Genomic DNA, 18,442 nt, shown 5'->3' on the forward strand with positions numbered 1-18,442 from the left:
GACATGAGAGTACACAAACTCTTCACTAGACAAGAGAGTACACAAACTCTTCATTAGTGATGAGAGTACACAAACTCTTCACTAGACATAAGAGTACACAAACTCTTCACTAGACATGAGAGTACACAGACTCTTCACTAGAGTACACAAACTCTTCACTAGTGATGACAGTATACAAACTCTTCACTAGAGATGAGAGTACACAAACTCTTCACTAGACATGAGAGTACACAAACTCTTCACTAGTGATGAGAGTACACAAAATCTTCACTAGTGATGAGAGTACAAAAACTCTTCACTAGACATGAGAGTACACAGACTCTTCACTAGAGTACACAAACTCTTCACTAGTGATGACAGTACACAAACTCTTCACTAGTGATGAGAGTACACAAAATCTTCACTAGACATGAGAGTACACAAACTCTTCACTAGTGATGACAGTATACAAACTCTTCACTAGAGATGAGAGTACACAAACTTTTCACTAGACATGAGAGTACACAAACTCTTCACTAGACATGAGAGTACACAAACTCTTCACTTGTGATGAGAGTACACAAACTCTTCACTAGTGATGACAGTACACAAACTCTTCACTAGTGATGAGAGTACACAAACTCTTCACTAGTGATGAGAGTACACAAACTCTTCACTAGTGATGAGAGTACACAACTCTTCACTAGACATGAGAGTACACAAACTCTTTACTAGAGATGACAGTACACACACTCTTCACTAGTGATGAGAGTACACAACTCTTCACTAGAGATGAGAGTACACAAACTCTTCACTAGAGATGACAGTACACAAACTCTTCACTAGTGATGAGAGTACACAAACTCTTCACTAGTGATGAGAGTACACAAACTCTTCACTAGAGTACACAAACTCTTCACTAGACATGAGAGTACACAAACTCTTCACTAGACATGAGAGTACACAAACTCTTCTTTAGAGTACACAAACTCTTCACTAGACATGAGAGTACACAAACTCTTCACTAGAGATGAGAGTACACAGACTCTTCACTAGAGTACACAAACTCTTCACTAGAGTACACAAACTCTTCACTAGATATGTGAGTACATAAACTCTTCACTAGAGTACACAAACTCTTCACTAGACATGTGAGTACACGAACTCTTCACTAGAGTACACAAACTCTTCACTATAGTACACAAACTCTTCACTAGAGTACACAAACTCTTCACTAGTGATGAGAGTACACAAACTCTTCACTACAGTACACAAACTCTTCACTAGAGGTGAGAGTACACAAACTCTTCACTAGAGATGAGAGAATGCAGCCCGTTGATTGGCGCGAGGGTATGCGTGCGTGGCAAGACACGGAGCGGCGTTATCATTTAATGACATGAGCTATTAAATTAAGGCCGTCAATAATGGAACCGCGAAGATTCAATATATTCTCGGTTAAGTAATATCGCCGGGGTTACGGATAGTCCTTTATGTTTTACATTAAAACGGATTGAATTATTGCTCCAAACAATCCTATCAGTTTTATGGGAAATGAAGAAGGTCTAATTCTTGGGAACCGTAATTGCATCAGGGGCCCTGCAGAATGCATCACGGCTGTCATTAGCCTGCCATGCGGTGGACGAGCGTGGGCCCGCCGAGATGGATGGATGCGTGAACAGCCCTCTCGACTCGCCCACCGTGGAACCACGGCCCAGCGCCAGTTCTCATCTCACAAGTGTCCCCAAACAACAACAACAACAGCCGCCATTCGCCATCAAGCGACACTGACATCATCACCTCGCTTGTTTCATGCTCCGTGCACTTTGAGGACCACGTGAAATGTCGAAGGCTCGTTCGCCAGAGGTCACGGGACAGACCCAGGTGCTATGGGTTGACTGAGATGACTGGCAAATGCACCACCTGTGCTCCCCACTGTACCGCCTGCTGCGATTTAGCCACCCGGCGCTCCGCTCGTTGTTGTGAGCATCGCGCCTCTGCCCTCTGTTGTTGTTGGAGGGCGACTGCCTCTAACTGTCCAGTAGCGTCCTTTACGAGTCTCCTCCATTAGAGGCCGATCTTGACAACGTTGATACCGGCCATCGGTATATCCAATCAGCTTCACATCCTCCTGTACCACATCACTCCATCTCTTCTCTAGCCCGTACCAAGACCGTTAAGCCCCCTCCATCCGGCCGGAGGAGCTCACAGATGGGACCTGTCCAGATCTCTCAAAAATCGGTGAGCTCTTCACACGACCCAGTCTGGTTTAAATCAGGATGGATCGTAGGCAGGGCATCTTGAATTATAAAACTGGCAGAGATGTTCCTTCTTTAGAGGGGTCCACGTTTTGCAAGCAACGTTAGGCAGCTGATGAAAAAATAACGCATCGGCCTTCTCACGTGCAGCACTTTGCCCCAACAGCCTGCTAATGGTTATAAGGGGGCTCTTTGTCTTTGTGCGTGCGTGAGAGTTAACGTGTGCGTGCGTGGGAGTGCACGTGTGCGTGGGAGTGCACGTGTGCGTGGGAGTGCACGTGTGCGTGGGAGTGCACGTGTGCGTGGGAGTGCACGTGTGCGTGGGAGTGCACGTGTGCGTGCGTGGGAGTGCACGTGTGCGTGCGTGGGAGTGCACGTGTGCGTGGGAGTGCACGTGTGCGTGCGTGGGAGTGCACGTGTGCGTGCGTGGGAGTGCACGTGTGCGTGCGTGGGAGTGCACGTGTGCGTGCGTGGGAGTGCACGTGTGCGTGCGTGGGAGTGCACGTGTGCGTGCGTGGGAGTGCACGTGTGCGTGCGTGGGAGTGCACGTGTGCGCGCACGCCGCCACCGCCGCCACCGCCGCGTCCTCACCGGCCCGGCTCTCTGCGAGCTGCCCGCGCGCCGCGGCGTTCTTCTGCGTCACCACCGCCAGCGGCCGTGCGGCGGCGAGCACCGCGACGGGGCCGCCCCGCGCCTGCGACCGCACAGCCACAAAGACAACGGGCTGCTCACGCCAGTGCGGGACGACCGACACGAAAACGACATCGTCCAGCAAACGCGGAACGTTGGGCCCGACTTTGCATGTTTACCGGGGACTCTTTAACGATTGCCACCGTGCGTTTGTGCTCGGAAGGATTTAATTAGCGGGGTGGATTCTGACTGGGATAATGAGAATAATGAGAATTGACGATGTGTTTTGATGGAGCCGCCCTCCTTTACACCGACGGCGTCTCACGGCGCTTTACACGCGACCAGCGACTCGCATCATCGCGCCTCGTCTCAACGCACCGTAAAGGGTGCCCCCAGTGGCAGCTCTCCCTGTGCGTTGCCTTACGGCGTTGCCTGATGTATGAGACGAGCCCCCCCCCGCCCCTTTCCCCCTTTCCCCCTTTTACCCAGCGTGCACTTGCGTGGTGGGGGCAGCACTGGAGCCCGGCCACCAGCAGGGGAGGGGGAGGCGTGGAGCGATGCCGATCGCTGTGCAAAGCGCTTCCCGCGCGAGTCCTGGGCGCGGACATCGTGGGAGGCTTTCAGCCCGCGACAAACTTCGTCCCGAAATGCACGCGGAGACGACAGCCGCACGCACGGCAATGGACCTGAGCGGAAAGCGAACGAGGTGTGCCGCGCGCACAAAGGGACGCAGCAGCGGCGGACGAGGCGAAAAGGGGCCGATGCGGTGAGAAGATGACGCGGGGAATTTGTGCGCAAAAAATTGAAACGTGGCGCGCAGGCGGAGGAGAAGCTGGCATCATTCTCCCACGACTGCCATTAGGGGTGAAATTAATAAAGTATCGCATTGAGACTCCTTCACACTCAGTGCCGCTGCCTCGCTCAGCCTCCCTCTCTGCCGCACGCTCTGCGCTCCCGGCTCCTCTGCGCCTCTTTCTTCTCATCTCTCGCTCTCTCCGCCTCTTCCCGCACCCCCCAACCCACATCGCGCGCCCCCTTTCGCTTTGCTGCCCCACCCCCCGCCCGCTGCTGCCCACATTTTGGTTTCCTGCGCTGGCTCTGAATCCGTTCCGCGGAGTTTTGTTCCTGCGGTTGAGGAGGTGGGTTGGTGACGAGGGGTGTGGGTGGGGTGGGGAGAAGGTGGAGAGAGGAGGGAGGAAAGAGGAGGGAAGAAGGGGGAGGGCGGAGGAAGGAAAGAGGAGGGAAAGAGGAGAAGGAAAGAGGAGTGAAGTAAGAAAGGAGGAGGAAAGGTGGAGAAGGAAAGACGAGGGAAGAAGGAGTAGCAGGGAAGGAGGAGGTACGTGCGAGGGTTAATGCTGCAAGAGATTCGTTAGCAGCAGCAGCAGGCTCTGGGCACAGAACGCGCCAGTGCTCTGGCAGATTTATGTGTAACAGCGTTTCATTATCTCGCTCCTCTCCAAAACGTTAATTTCACGTCAAAAATAAATAAATAATCCACCCCGGGGCAAATCAGATCAAAAACATTATAAAGACGAAACTATAACTCAGAGAGCGCCTGCTTGACCCTGGTGCTCCTCCGCCTCCCCACCGCGCTGGGACTTGTTGGGGTTTGGGCCAGAGAGGCCACGAGGCCACAAGCCCCTTGACGGGTTCCTCCTCCTCCACCTCCTCCACCTCCTCCTCCACCTCCTCCTCCACCTCCTCCTCCACCTACTCCACCTCCTCCTCCACCTCCTCCTCCACCTCCACCTCCTCCACCTCCACCTACTCCACCTCCTCCTCCACCTCCTCCTCCACCTCCTCCTCCACCTCCTCCACCTCCTGCTCCTCCACCTACTCCACCTCTTCCACCTCCTCCTTCACCTCCTCCACCTCCTCCACTTCCTCCTCCACCTCCTCCTCCACCTCCTCCACCTCCTCCTCCACCTCCTCCACCTCCACCTACTCCACCTCCTCCTCCTCCTCCACCTCCTCCTCCACCTCCTCCTCCACCTACTCCACCTCCTTCACCTCCTCCACCTCCTCCCCCACCTCCTCCTCCACCTCCTCCACCTCCTCCACCTCCTCCACCTACTCCACCTCTTCCACCTCCTCCACCTCCTCCACTTCCTCCTCCACCTCCTCCTCCACCTCCTCCACCTCCTCCTCCACCTCCTCCACCTCCTCCTCCACCTACTCCACCTCCTCCACCTCCTCCTCCTCCACCTCCACCTCCTCCTCCACCTCCTACTCCACCTCCTCCACCTCCTCCACCTCCTCCCCCACCTCCTCCACCTCCTCCTCCACCTCCTCCTCCACCTACTCCACCTCCTCCTCCTCCACCTACTCCACCTCCTCCACCTCCTCCTTCACCTCCTCCACCTCCTCCACCTCCTCCTCCACCTCCTCCTCCACCTCCTCCACCTCCTCCTCCACCTCCTCCACTGGCACACGGCAGCGGTTCGTTGGTGCCACCCTCGCGGTTGACAGCGCTGCGGCGGTGGCGGACAATATTCAGACGCATTGTATTTTGGGTCGCTCTCTGTATTCTACAGTCACAATGCGTCGAAACAAAATGCGTTGGCTTCTGCCTGCTACCGTGAATGCTCCCGTCGACTCGAGTCTCCGCAACAACGCGGAATCGTCGCTCCGTCGAGACGTGCAGCGAGCGATGCAAGCGAACGTCCTCGGGTCAAACATTCATCGGGAGCCGAGTGGACGGTCCGCCCCCGTGCTGTCGAGACAATGTGGCCGTGGCAGTCGTGGTTATTATTTGGTCTCGGGCAGTGCCGTCGTGGTTAAAGGAGGATGGATTATGTGGGGATCGAAGCTGTAGAGATTAAATAATTCGGCTGTAGGGAAACGTTCGGTAGTGAACACGAAGCGCCAACGCTGGCTCAAGGAAGAACATGAGGCTGGGTGATCGTTTGGCCCCATTATCGCTAACGAGGCGACAAAAGGGACAGAGGATGAGTGGGCGAGCGCGGTTGGCAAAGGCCCTGGCACAACGAATGAAATGGGACTCCCTGTCCACCCACTCGCTCCCTTCCCCCCCCCCCCCTCCACCCGGCGCCTGTGGCGCCCGGCGCCTGTGCCCCTGCAGCCCTCGGGCCCCGGGCGGTCGCTGGGCACGGGGGCGAGCGGAGAGGCGCGCGCGGTGAGAGCCGCCGAGCGGAGCCACCACTCACCTCCAGGAAGCCGAGCAGCGAGGAGACGATGCCCGCGGAGACGGCGTCGTTGACCGCGACCTCCGACCTGGGCAGGACTCGGCCGAGGAGGGCGAGGCTCATCTAGAGGCGCCGCGCACCTCCGATTAGCACGGTTGGCTACGTACGGTGTGAAGGAAGTTCAACATACGTACGTACGCTGCACGCGCGCGCGCCGCGTCATGACCACGCAAACGTGTAAAGCGAAGATAAAGACAAAGATCCCCCGTGTAGCCGACTACAAACTGTTGGGGCAAGTGCTGCAAGCGAGCACCTATAAAGACACCGTGGCACACAAGGAGTGGGTGGCCAACACCACAACCGGCCGCCTTTGTCTCCCCAGTGGCGATGCTTAGACATTGCACCAGGTACTCGTTTAAGTCTGTTAAGGCTATATTAGGATATTTGTCTTGTTGTATGAAGATATGTGTGCGTGTGTGAGTGACGATTATCTGAACCGGTCCTGCGCCTCCCCTAGGTCGACTCAGCCTGAAACGAGTACCTGGTGCAATGTGTAAACATCGCCACGGGGGAGACAAAAGCGGCCGGTTGTGGTGTTGGCCACTCACCCCCTCGTGTGCCGTGCCGGCCTTTATAGGTGCTCGCTAACAGCACTTGCCCCTACAGTCTGTTAAGGCTACACGGGGGATCTTTGTCTTTGTGGTGGTGAAGTGGTTCGTGCACTGTGCTGCGAACTCGGCCCCCTGAGTTTTGATTCCTGCCCACAGCCAACATCGGTGACGACTCTCTGTGACTGATTCCGGAACTTTCCAAGGTCGCATCAACCTTGAACGAGCACCTCGGGGTGCGGTGTGGAGTCAACGTCAGCACCGGGGGAGACGAGGCCCGCAAAGTGCTGGCCACCCACAACCTCGTGGGGTGTTCATTAACAGCACTTGCCCCAAAAGTCTGTTCATGGCTATACGGGGGATCTTTGTCTTCGTGTCAGTGAGTGTGAATGTGCAGTAGGAATCCGGTGAGCTACAAAGCTCTTTTCCACAAATGTCCAGTATGGGCACGGAGTCAGAACGTTTCAACAACGAGCGCGCGTGCTTGGGAATGTCAAGCTGTACGTTCAGCTGCGCGTGTGCGCATGTGTCGGCTTGTGACTATTTTTAAACCATTTTATATTTATTTTTACCAGGCAAAGCCCCACTGAGCTATCAGCTATTTTTCAGAGGCGACCTGGTCACACGTGATAGCTCATCGCAGTGGCTGATATCATCATCACACGTGGGAATTTATAGCAGCGGCCAAATAATCTAAACACACGCTTGTTAATGTGTGGGGGAAGGGTGGGTGGTGGTGGGTATCCGAAACCGTTGTGGACCTTCCCTAGGTCGACTCGGCATTAAATGAACACCTGGCGTGCTGTGTGGGGAGACAAAGGCGACCAGAAACGTCGCAGACCACGCCACCCCACCACTCGTGTGCCGTACCGGCCTTCAGCAGGTGCTCGCTAGCAGTTCGTCTCAAGCTACGGGGGGATCTTTGTCTGTAATCGTCAGTGAGCATGTGAATGAGTGCACGAGGAAAAGCGTTCTCACCACCACTGTGCGGCCTGACGGGTCATCCAGGAGGGGCAGGCACGTGCGCGTCACTCTCCCCGCAATGCCCTGCAGGCGACACGCACGGATATGAACGTCGCCCGGCACTCGGCAGCGCCAGTGAATGAATACCAATCGCCGTGTTCTGAGACGCACGCTGCGTCGCAGTGCTTGCTTTTGTTTTCATCGCGACGAGAAGCGCGCGCGCCGAGTTATTTAGGCAAACTCGGCGTCGGGGAGCGAGCACGGCTCAAATAATCGACGCCGAGACGCCCGTGCACGCGTTTCTGATTTCCCGCGGCCGGGAGAGGTAATTTCAGGGCGGCAGCGACAGAAGTCGCAACCCAGCCCCACCCCCCCCCCCGCTCCCCCACCACCTTCATCTCTGTCCCCAAACCCGCAGCCCTGGCCCCTGACCGCTCCTGGCTTCTCCCTTTAATTCAAAAACTCCCAGAGAAAAATAAAACAAATGTGACCAATGTCTGGTGACATTTATTGTGGGTCGGACTCGGAGAGGAGATGGAGGGCCAAGGCAATCAGCCGCGCTGGGAGGTACCGGCGGCTCGCCCTCGCAGACCGCGAGGTTGAGCGGGGGTCACGGGACGAGGAGCAATGGGGGGGGGGACGGACTCGGCATCCGGGCACGCCGAGTGGTGGGTGACGCGAGGGGCCACCGGAGGACACCGCCGATGGAGGGCGTCGTCATTGAAACGCGATGGGTACCCCCCCCCCCCCCCCGGGGATACTGAGAGCGTCGCCACGAGAGGAGCTACCGAGGACAAACGTCGAGTAGTGCTTTGTGGGGGAAGTCAACAGCGCTCGTCCCACGCATAGACTCGCCCTTCCAATAGGAATGTGGAATTTCCACCGCCGGCTCTGCAGTGCGATAAATCGGAGTTGGGCATCAATGTCTCAATGTGGCTCAAATGAGCAGAAGATCTCCTTTAGGGGCAGAGGTAAGGTTCTAGGTAGGGTTACAATACAATCAGTATTCGGTTACAATAGACTCATTCATCAGTTAAAATAAACTCATTCATCGGTTACAATACATTAATATTCTTGGTTCTTTCGGTAAAGTCACGTAGAAGGGAAACAATAAAATAATACAAATATAAAACAATACAATTATCACGACGTTTCGACTGCAACACAAGCAGTCATCATCAGGTGTGAAAACTACAGCACCACGGATAGCGATTTGGCAGTTATTCAGATGGACGAGTCCATCTATGTTCGGAAAAGAGGAGGAGGGCGACGAAAATAATGGATGCGGTCTGAAAGCCACCGTATCGGTGAACAATAAATTAAGACCTGAAATGGTTTATCAAATCCTTCCAATGATTGCTAAGTCAGAATCCATCTTCTCGGTTGAAATTGTCTCTGTGTTTGTATATGTGGATAGCCTCATGAACGAATCTCTCATGGTAGCCAGATGGCTTGCAAAAAACCTCCGTCTTGGAGAAGGCAATGTCATGTGAGCCCACTGAATTATAACAGTGATCTGCCACGGCCGAGGTGTTGGTCCTACCGTGTTTTAGGTCTGCTTTGTGTTCACGAATGCGGTCTGAGACATGTCGTTTGGTTTCTCCAATGTAACTACTACCACAGGGGCAACTTAGTTTGTAGACGCCAGGGTACTGTATGTCCGGAATCACATCTTTTACAGACGGAACCAGATCATGAATTTTATGTAATGTGTTGAATCGGACCTGGATATTGTGTTTATTCAAGATTTTGGAGATCTTTTTTGTGATCCCCACAATGTAGGGTAAAGTGATGGTTTTGAAAGGCTCCTCAAGAGGGTCCTTCTTCATGGTCAGAGTGATAGCTTTGCGGATTGTGTAGGCGGAGTAACCATTAGCCTTAAGAGCTTGGTGTACGTGCTTGAGTTCACTGGCTATGTGTTCCTGGTCGGATATGCATTGGACTCTATGGTGCAGAGTCTTGATGAGGGAATTCTTCTGGGATGGATGGTGGTGGGAATCTGGTTTCAGGTAAGCATCCGTATGGGTAGCTTTCCTGTAGACAGAGTGGCTCATTGAACCATCAGGTCTCTTTTTTATTAGGACATCCAAAAAAGGTAGCTTGCCATATTTTTCGACTTCTATGGTAAATCTGATGGCTGGGTGTATGGAATTGATGTGGTCGAGGAATTGGTCTAGAGCAGGCCGGCCATGTGGCCAGATGACAAAAGTGTCATCCACGTACCTCTTCCATAAGGTTGGGCGCAGAGTGGCAGTCTGGATGGCGTCAGTCTCAAATTTCTCCATGAAAATGTTGGCTATAACCGGAGATAGGGGGGAGCCCATTGGGGTGCCCTCAGTTTGTTTGTAGAAAGTTCCATTCCAAGTGGTGTGTATTGGTTAAGCAGTGTCTCACCAGGGGGGGTACCTCAGCGTTTAGTCCTTGATGAACCAAGTCTTCAATGATTGCGATGGTGTCAGGTACACGATCTTTGGTGAATAAGGAAACTACATCAAAACTGACAAGCAGGTCGTCTGGGGACAGGGAAATACCCGTGATTGTCGATACCAGGTGAGTAGAATTTTATACCGCAGAGGTGGTCTTTCCAGTGAAAGGACGCAGGATTTCAGACAGAAAACGAGCCAGTTTGTAGGTGGGGGAGTTGATAGTAGAGATGATGGGACGAAGGGGTGTATCTACTTTATGTATTTTTGGTAAACCGTATAATCTTGGTGGCCTGGCAGCAGAAGGTTTCAACGAGAACTGTTTGGTCTGATCAATTAATACGGTTGAATCAGAAATGATTTTGTTGGTTTGTATGACGAGGCTGTTGGTGGGATCTTTTTTTATTTTTGTAGAGCTGCCATGTATTGTAACCGAACAATCGCTACGGGTGACATCACTCCGGGTGACATCGCTACGGGTGACATCACTCCGGGTGACATCGCTACGGGCGACATCACTCTGGGTGACATCGCTACGGGTGACATCACTCTGGATGACATCGCTACGGGTGACATCACTCTGGGTGACATCGCTACGGGTGCGCGACACCTTGGATCATGCGCCCGTAAGCCAAATGACATTGTGCGATGCTGTTGTTATTTTGCCGCACGCGCCGCTCGGCGCTACCACGAGACACAAACAGGGACGGCGGTGGCGGCGCGCAAAATGAAGCGCACCATTTACTCTGAACACGGTCATTTTGTGAAGTGTGCTAGAGCGTGAGTGTGAAGTGTGTAGAGCGTGAGTGTGAAGTATGCTGGGGCGTGAGTGTGAAGTGTGCTAGGGCGTGAGTGTGAAGTGTGCTAGAGCATGAGTGTGGAGTGTGCCAGAGTGTGAGTGTGAAGTATGCTGGGGCGTGAGTGTGAAGTGTGCTGGAGCGTGAGTGTGAAGTGTGTAGAGCGTGAGTGTGAAGTGTGTAGAGCGTGAGTGTGAAGTGTGCTAGAGCATGAGTGTGGAGTGTGCTAGGGCGTGAGTGTGATGTGTGCTGGGGCGTGAGTGTGACGTGTGTAGGCGTGAGTGTGAAGTGTACTAGAGCGTGAGTGTGAAGTGTGTAGAGCGTGAGTGTGAAGTGTGTTAGAGCGTGAGTGTGAAGTGTGCTAGGGCGTGAGTGTGAAGTGTGTAGGCGTGAGTGTGAAGTGTGTTAGAGCGTGAAGTGTGCTAGAGCGTGAGTGTGAAGTGTGCTAGAGCGTGAGTGTGAAGTGTGTAGGCGTGAGTGTGAAGTGTGTAGGCGTGAGTGTGAAGTGTGTAGGCGTGAGTGTGAAGTGTGCTAGAGCGTGAGTGTGAAGTGTGCTAGGGCGTGAGTGTGAAGTGTGCTAGAGCGTGAGTGTGAAGTGTGAAGTGTGCTAGAGTGTGAGTGTGAAGTGTGCTAGAGCGTGAGTGTGAAGTGTGCTAGGGCGTGAGTGTAAAGTGTGCTGGGGCGTGAGTGTGAAGTGTGAAGTGTGCTAGAGTGTGAGTGTGAAGTGTGCTAGAGCGTGAGTGTGAAGTGTGCTAGGGCGTGAGTGTAAAGTGTGCTGGGGCGTGAGTGTGAAGTGTGAAGTGTGCTAGAGTGTGAGTGTGAAGTGTGCTAGAGCGTGAAGTGTGCTAGGGCGTGAGTGTGAAGTGTGTAGAGCGTGAGTGTGAAGTGTGTAGAGCGTGAGCGTGAGTGTGAAGTGTGCTGGGGCGTGAGTGTGTGGATCCAAGCGGTTGTGATGACGTCACACAGGGCAGCCTGCACGTGACTCTCAGCGGATCACGTGGAAGGCAATCTCTGCCCGGCGCGTCATCTGCAGGGTCTCAGGCTCCGGATGACTCTTGGCACTTGCTCAACGGAGGGCACCTCAGTCGGCTAGCTCACAGGGTGCGGGTATTTCCTCCGATATTTGAGGCATGGCAGCCCCAGCAGGGCCAACCCCACCTTGCCTTATGATGTTATCTAAGCTGATAGGCTTCCTCTCCCCCAAGATATCCTACAGATATGATCAGGATGCCTGCGGATCTGTTCTTGGGGTTCGACGGTCGGATCACCACTCTTTTCCTTTGTGAACGGTAGTAATAATAATAATAGCTGCAAGTTCCTTTATTTAATGGAACCAAAGAGTGAATTGTGATCGCGGATAGCAGTTCCTCTCTCTGCAGGCGCAGAGAATGGGCCCACCACTTTCTCTCGACCAGATGTCATGCCTCCCCCGACAGGTAGGGTCTCGCGGCACGTCTGCGCTGCGTACCCAAGTGATACGATTTAAATTTAGATTGCATTTATTTCAGCAGGAAGGTCCCAATGAGCTGTGAGGCTCCATGTCATGGGAGCCCAAATGCAGCCACGGCAGCTGCACGAGCCACAGTCACCAAATTCCCCAGGACACCGGGAGGAGGGAAGGGAGGCGGGCCGGGGGAGACAAAATTTCAACCGCAGCTGCAAGCGCGATGATCAAATTAACACTGTGTAACACGTTTTTTTGTTCCTGGGTAGTGAGTTGTTATTTCCTAATTGCTTATGCCTCATAAGTACACAAAAATGGTTATTATTCCCCACAAAGTTTGCTTTTGTGACCAGGAGAGTGATATTTTGAAATGTACCTATTTTCAATGAGAAATAGTGGTGTGCATTTGTATTATTCCTTCACGTAAAGTCCTGGTCACAAAAGCAGAGTTTGTGGGGAGTACTAAGAGCCATTTTCTATACTTTTGAGGCATAAGCAATTAAAAAATAACACTTGGTACCCAGGAACAAAAAGTGTGGTACATAGTGTCATCACTGGTAACTGATCACCAGCTTGCTGAGGCCAGACTAGTGTGGGTCTGAACGTGGCCCCGAGTGAGCGGTCACCGTCAGAGCGTAAAAGCGTGAGTCGCACAGTGATCCCGTGCCAACGACCAGGCTGACAGATCAGCTCCACAGCACGCCTTATTGTCAGAGACAAGGGCTCCCGTTCCAGCAGATGTTCTTTCACGGAGCCGGCGTGCAGCTAAAGACCTTTGTGTGGTTGTGCCAATGGTGGATCAGCGTGCTGCTCGTCACAAGCCCGGGGGCTGCACAGTATAAGCTGCTTGTGTAGCGTGTGTCTGGCTGGTGTGTGGGTGTGTGTGGGTGTGTGTGGGGTGTGTGTGGGGGTGTGTGGGGTGTGTAGCGTGTGTCTGGCTGTGTGTGGGTGTGTGTGGGTGTGTGGGGGTGTGTGGGGTGTGTAGCGTGTGTAGCGTGTGTCTGGCTGTGTGTGGGTGTGTGGGGGTGTGTGGGGTGTGTGTGGGGGGTGTGGGGTGTGTAGCGTGTGCCTGGCTGGTGTGTGAGGGTGTGTGGGGGTGTGTGGGTGTGTGTGGGTGTGTGTGGGGGGTGTGGGGTGTGTAGCGTGTGTCTGGCTGTGTGTGGGTGTGTGTGGGTGTGTGGGGGTGTGTGGGGTGTGTAGCGTGTGTAGCGTGTGTCTGGCTGTGTGTGGGTGTGTGGGGGTGTGTGGGGTGTGTGTGGGGGGTGTGGGGTGTGTAGCGTGTGCCTGGCTGGTGTGTGAGGGTGTGTGGGGGTGTGTGGGTGTGTGTGGGGTGTGTAGCGTGTGTCTGGCTGGTGTGTGGGGGTGTGTGCCTGGCTGGTGTGTAGCGTGTGTCTGGCTGGTGTGTGGGGGTGTGTAGCGTGTGTCTGGCTGGTGTGTGGGGGTGTGTGCCTGGCTGGTGTGTAGCGTGTGCCTGGCTGGTGTGTGGGGGTGTGTAGCGTGTGCCTGGCTGTGTGTGGGTGTGTGTGGGGGTGTGACGATGCATTGTGGGGAACGGTAGTATAGTGGCGACTAGGGTTCGGTTTCCACTCACGGCCAACACCAGTGACGATTATCCGAACCGGTGCCGGGCCTCCCCTAGGTCGACTCAATCTCAAATGAGTACCTGGTGCGATGTGTAAACATCGCCACTGGGGAGACAAAGGCGGTCGAGCGTGGTGCTGGTCACCCACCCCTTCGTGTGCCGTTCCAGCCTTCAGAAGTGCTCGCTAAAAGCACTTGCCCAAGAAGTTTGTTAAGGCTATAAGGGGGGGTCTTTGTCTTTGCTGATGCACTGTGTAAACATCAGCACTGGGGATACAAAGGCAGGTCGGCGTGGTGCAGACTACACCACCCTGTCATGCGCTACACTGGCTTCAATAGGTGTTCGCTTACAGTACGTGCCCTAACAGTGTGACAATTGATCTTCAGTGCCTGAACATTGTGGCCGGGGGGGGAGACGAAGGGGAGGGAGAGGGGGAGAGGGGAGGGGCGCAGCCCTTTCCATCTCCGTATCGTGAAGCCCAATCCCAAGTGGAATGTTTCAGTTCGGGGCCTCCGCCGCTATGAACAATGCTTTCAGAGTCGGACATCGACAATGGCCTCAGGTGCCTCGTCATCCTCAAGCCGGCCGACTCCTTGGGAGCCGCGCACGCGCACGCGGAACCGATGCGCGCGGCACGGGAGGGGCCGCCTGCGGACAGCGCGCGGAGCGAGGGCGCGTGAAAGGCGGCCCGGCTGATGCACTGCCGTGGTCTCCGCTCATCAGTCGCGGACCAATTTCTCACGCAGTTGGACCGAGGGCGGGTGGGAGTAGGGGGGGGGGCGATATGGTGGGGGTGGTGGGGGGAGGAGGGGGGGTTATATGGTGGGGGTGGTGGGAGGAGGGGGGGCGATATGGTGGGGGTGGTGGGGGGAGGCGATATGGTGGGGGTGGTGGGGGGAGGAGGGGGGGGCGATATGGTGGGGGTGGTGGGGGGAGGGGGGGGCGATATGGTGGGGGTGGTGGGGGGGGTGGTGGGGGGGAGGTGGGGGGTGATACCGTCTTGATTTTGCCACAGCGACAGACCGAATGACAGGCATTTAATTGAAGCGGGTGTGAGATAGCAAATCGCGTTTCAACAACAGAAAAACCTACGGACTGCAATGTGCAACTTTAAGCGAGAAACGAATCGCGCATCACGAGGGGGCAGAGCAGCACGGTGCTGCTTCAGGGCGAGATGCGCGACGAGGAGTGTGGTGGAGACATCTCAACACGCCGCCGTCGCGCCTGTGTGGAAAGCCGCGGCCGCGTTATAAGCGGCGCATCCACACAGCTCGCGCGTGGCGCGGTCGGCGGTGAACCGCTCCGTGAGCGCCGCTCAGCTGGTCCGACGGGCATCGGGAACAGCTGAGTGAGGACACGGATCTCAAACCATGGACCACGTAGCAACGTCACCGCCCACTTCGATCATTCACCTCCGGGCTCTCTGTGTGAGTCCATGGGGGGTCTCTGTGTGAGTCCATGGGTCTCTCTGTGTGAGTCTATGGGTCCCTCTGTGTGAGTCCATTGGGGGTCTCTGTGTGAGTCCATGGGTCATTCTGTGTGAGTCTATGGTGGGTCTCTGTGTGAGTCTATGGGTCTCTCTGTGTGAGTCTATGGGGGTCTCTGGGTGAGTCTATGGGACTCTCTGTGTGAGTCTATGGGTCTCTCTGTGTGAGTCCATGGGTCTCTCTGTGTGAGTCCATGGGTCTCTCTGTGTGAGTCTATGGGTCTCTCTGTGTGAGTCTATGGGTCTCTCTGTGTGAGTCCATGGGGTCTCTCTGTGTGAGTCCATGGGTCTCTCTGTGTGAGTCTATGGGTCTCTCTGTGTGAGTCCATGGGTCTCTCTGTGTGAGTCTATGGGTCACTCTATGTGAGTCTATGGGTCTCTCTGTGTGAGTCTATAGGTCTCTCTGTGTGAGTCTATGGGTCTCTCTGTGTGAGTCCATGGGTCTCTCTGTGTGAGTCTATGGGTCTCTCTGTGTGAGTCTATGGGTCTCTCTGTGTGAGCCTATGGGTCTCTCTGTGTGAGTCCATGGGTCTCTCTGTGTGAGTCCATGGGTCTCTCTGTGTGAGTCTATGGGTCTCTCTGGGTGAGTCCATGGGTATCTCTGTGTGAGTCCATGGGTCTTTGTGTGAGTCCATGGGTCTCTCTGTGTGAGTGCATGGGCCTCTCTGTGTGAGTCCATGGGTCTATGTGTGAGTCCATGGGCCTCTCTGTGTGAGCCTATGGGTCTCTCTGTGTGAGTCCATGGGTCTCTCTGTGTGAGTCCATGGGCCTCTCTGTGTGAGTCTATGGGTCTCTCTGTGTGAGTCTATGGGTCTCTCTGTGTGAGTCTATGGGTCTCTCTGTGTGAGTCTATGGGTCTCTCTGTGTGAGTCTATGGGTCTCTCTGTGTGAGTCCATGGGTCTCTCTGTGTGAGTCCATGGGTCTCTGTGCGAGTCCATGGGTCTCTCTGTGTGAGTCCATGGGTCTCTCTGTGTGAGTCTATGGGTCTCTCTGTGTGAGTCCATGGGTCTCTCTGTGTGAGTCCATGGGTCTCTGTGTGAGTCCATGGGTCTCTCTGTGTCAGTCTATGAGTCTCTCTGTGTGAGTCTATGGGTCTCTGTGTGAGTCTATGGGTCTCTCTGTGTGAGTCTATGGGTCTCTGTGTGTGAGTCCATGGGTCTCTCTGTGTGAGCCTATGGGTCTCTCTGTGTGAGTCCATGGGTCTCTATGTGATTGTGTATCTCTAACCATGGACCACATAGTAACGCCACTGCCCGTTTCCATCACTCACACACCATAACAAGGAAAAACCAGGTCACCCTACCGCATCCACCCTCGACTGAATCACCATCCCATTACTTGCAGGAGGCGGTGGATGTCCCGTGGAGGAAGGAGCGGTTATGCAGTTGGCTCCTTTCGTTTGTGTTTAACAACAGCAGCTGAAGCGTTCGAGTGCTCGCAATGACTGTGAAACATTAACCCCAGACGGCGATGGTTACACGCGGGGCGAGCGGCCGGGCGAGTGACCGAGCGGAGCACGCCGCGGCCTGCAAACGTAGACCGCAGACATCGTCTGTGTGGGAGAGGCAGACGGGCGACTCCCGTAAGCTGCCCCATGGCTCATGATGCTGCACGCCCTCGCCATGCGGAACGTGACCGTGTTGCGGTTGTTTTGTCCCTTGCAAGTGCTCGCTAGCAGCACTTGCCTCAAAATTATTTTAAAGCTATAAGGGGGGCCTTTGGCTCTGTCAATTGTGTAACCGAGTCCCCATCGGAAAAGGAGCATTATTTCCCAATGGGTTTTTACCTATTCCAAAATGAAAAATAAGTTTTATTTAGAAATAAATAAATAACATGGCTCGTGTCTACCCCCCCCCCCCCCCTGCACCGCGTGCGTGAGGAGTCTCTCGCTGAACCCATTCGGACACGCACTTTGAACCGGACGTGGCAGTAGAACGAATGACTACCAGTGTGGTGAAGTATGGTCAAAACACCCCCCCCCCCCGCGTGACTGGCAGGGCCTGGGAAGACCTTCAACCATCCGTGGATTGACAGAGGCTGATTGCTGGCCCCAGGGTGTCGGCCTCTTAAGGCGTCGCTAGCAGTTGCAAGCTCTCACTACATCCGCATTGTGCCGTGGCGTGTGCTGAATGCACAAAACGCTCATAAGTATGCACGCGTACATATGTATCGTAGTGTATATGGAATACATAACAGCCGAACACAAAGACAAACATTCCATATCTACCTTTTTACGGACTTTTTAGGGCCAAGTGCTGTGAGCGAGCGCCTTTGAAGGCTGGGATGATGTTCGTGGTGTGGCCATTGTCCATGCCTGACCGCCTTTGTCTCTCCAGTGCTGACGTTTACACACCGCACCAGCTAACTAGTGTATTTAAGGCCGATCGACCTAGGGGTGGCCCAGGACGGGTTCCGATACCACTCGCCACGGATGTTAGCCGTGGCTAGGAATCAAACTCTGGTCACCGGGTTCGTAAGCGCAGCGCAAGAACCAATGTTCGGACCCACCGCTCTGCGTGCACGCTCACACGCTGGTGCTCTCAAGTCCTGCTCACCGCGGCGACCGTGCCAGGCTAGGTGCACACGTGCTCCACGACAATAGCCGCCATTCGCCACTGTGGCGGTGACGTCAACCAAAGCACTTGTGCCAAGCTAGGTGCACGTGAAGTGTGGAAGGCTCGCCACTGGCAGGAGGTCACAATACAGACCCAGGTGTTATAGGTTCACTCAGTGCCTCTCAGCCTTGGTCATTCCACGGCTCTCACTTTTTTTCCAGCTGGCTCAAGGTGATGAGGGACGCTTGTGTTGCGCCCGAAACGTCGTGATTTATTTTATTTTCTACCTACGTGACTTTACCGAAAGAACCAAAGAGTATGGATTACTGCAGTCACGAAAGCTTCAAATCAAGATTGGCTCCATCTTCACTGCGCACCGTTTGCCGCAACTGCGCATGCGCGACCGAGGGAGTTGCGAGGGCCGGGGGTGGGGACTGACGGCTGCCAGTGCCACCAATGAGAGGAGGTGGTGGAGTGCTGGATCGGCCACTGAACGGCACGGGGGAGAGCTGCTCTGTCCCGGCTCGTGAACGGCGAGCTCCTCTCCTTTCCTGCCATCCCCAACATACCGTG

At 54.6% G+C, this 18,442-nt stretch overlaps 1 protein-coding gene and 1 long non-coding RNA gene across 6 annotated transcripts in view; one reads left to right on the top strand and one right to left on the bottom strand.

The window, feature by feature from the left end:
* Positions 1 to 18,442, bottom strand: part of TTC12 (tetratricopeptide repeat domain 12) — a 237,655-nt gene that overhangs the window by 41,906 nt on the left and 177,307 nt on the right. For all 5 annotated transcript variants that reach the window (XM_076071329.1, XM_076071331.1, XM_076071332.1 and 2 more), the window contains 3 exons: positions 7,597 to 7,665; positions 6,032 to 6,133; positions 2,826 to 2,928 (listed from right to left, as the gene is read on the bottom strand). In XM_076071329.1, the coding sequence (XP_075927444.1) occupies positions 2,826 to 2,928; positions 6,032 to 6,133; positions 7,597 to 7,665 (274 nt within the window). The remainder of the gene's footprint in view (positions 1 to 2,825; positions 2,929 to 6,031; positions 6,134 to 7,596; positions 7,666 to 18,442) is intronic.
* Positions 3,427 to 6,200, top strand: LOC142929646 (uncharacterized). Its single transcript, XR_012945838.1, has 2 exons — positions 3,427 to 3,630; positions 5,947 to 6,200. It is a non-coding gene; the product is annotated as an uncharacterized LOC142929646 (long non-coding RNA).

This window comes from Petromyzon marinus, chromosome 32, assembly GCF_048934315.1.
Source record: "Petromyzon marinus isolate PM22_M1 ecotype Great Lakes invasive population chromosome 32, UKy_Petmar_22M1.pri1.0, whole genome shotgun sequence".
NCBI lineage: Eukaryota > Metazoa > Chordata > Hyperoartia > Petromyzontiformes > Petromyzontidae > Petromyzon > Petromyzon marinus.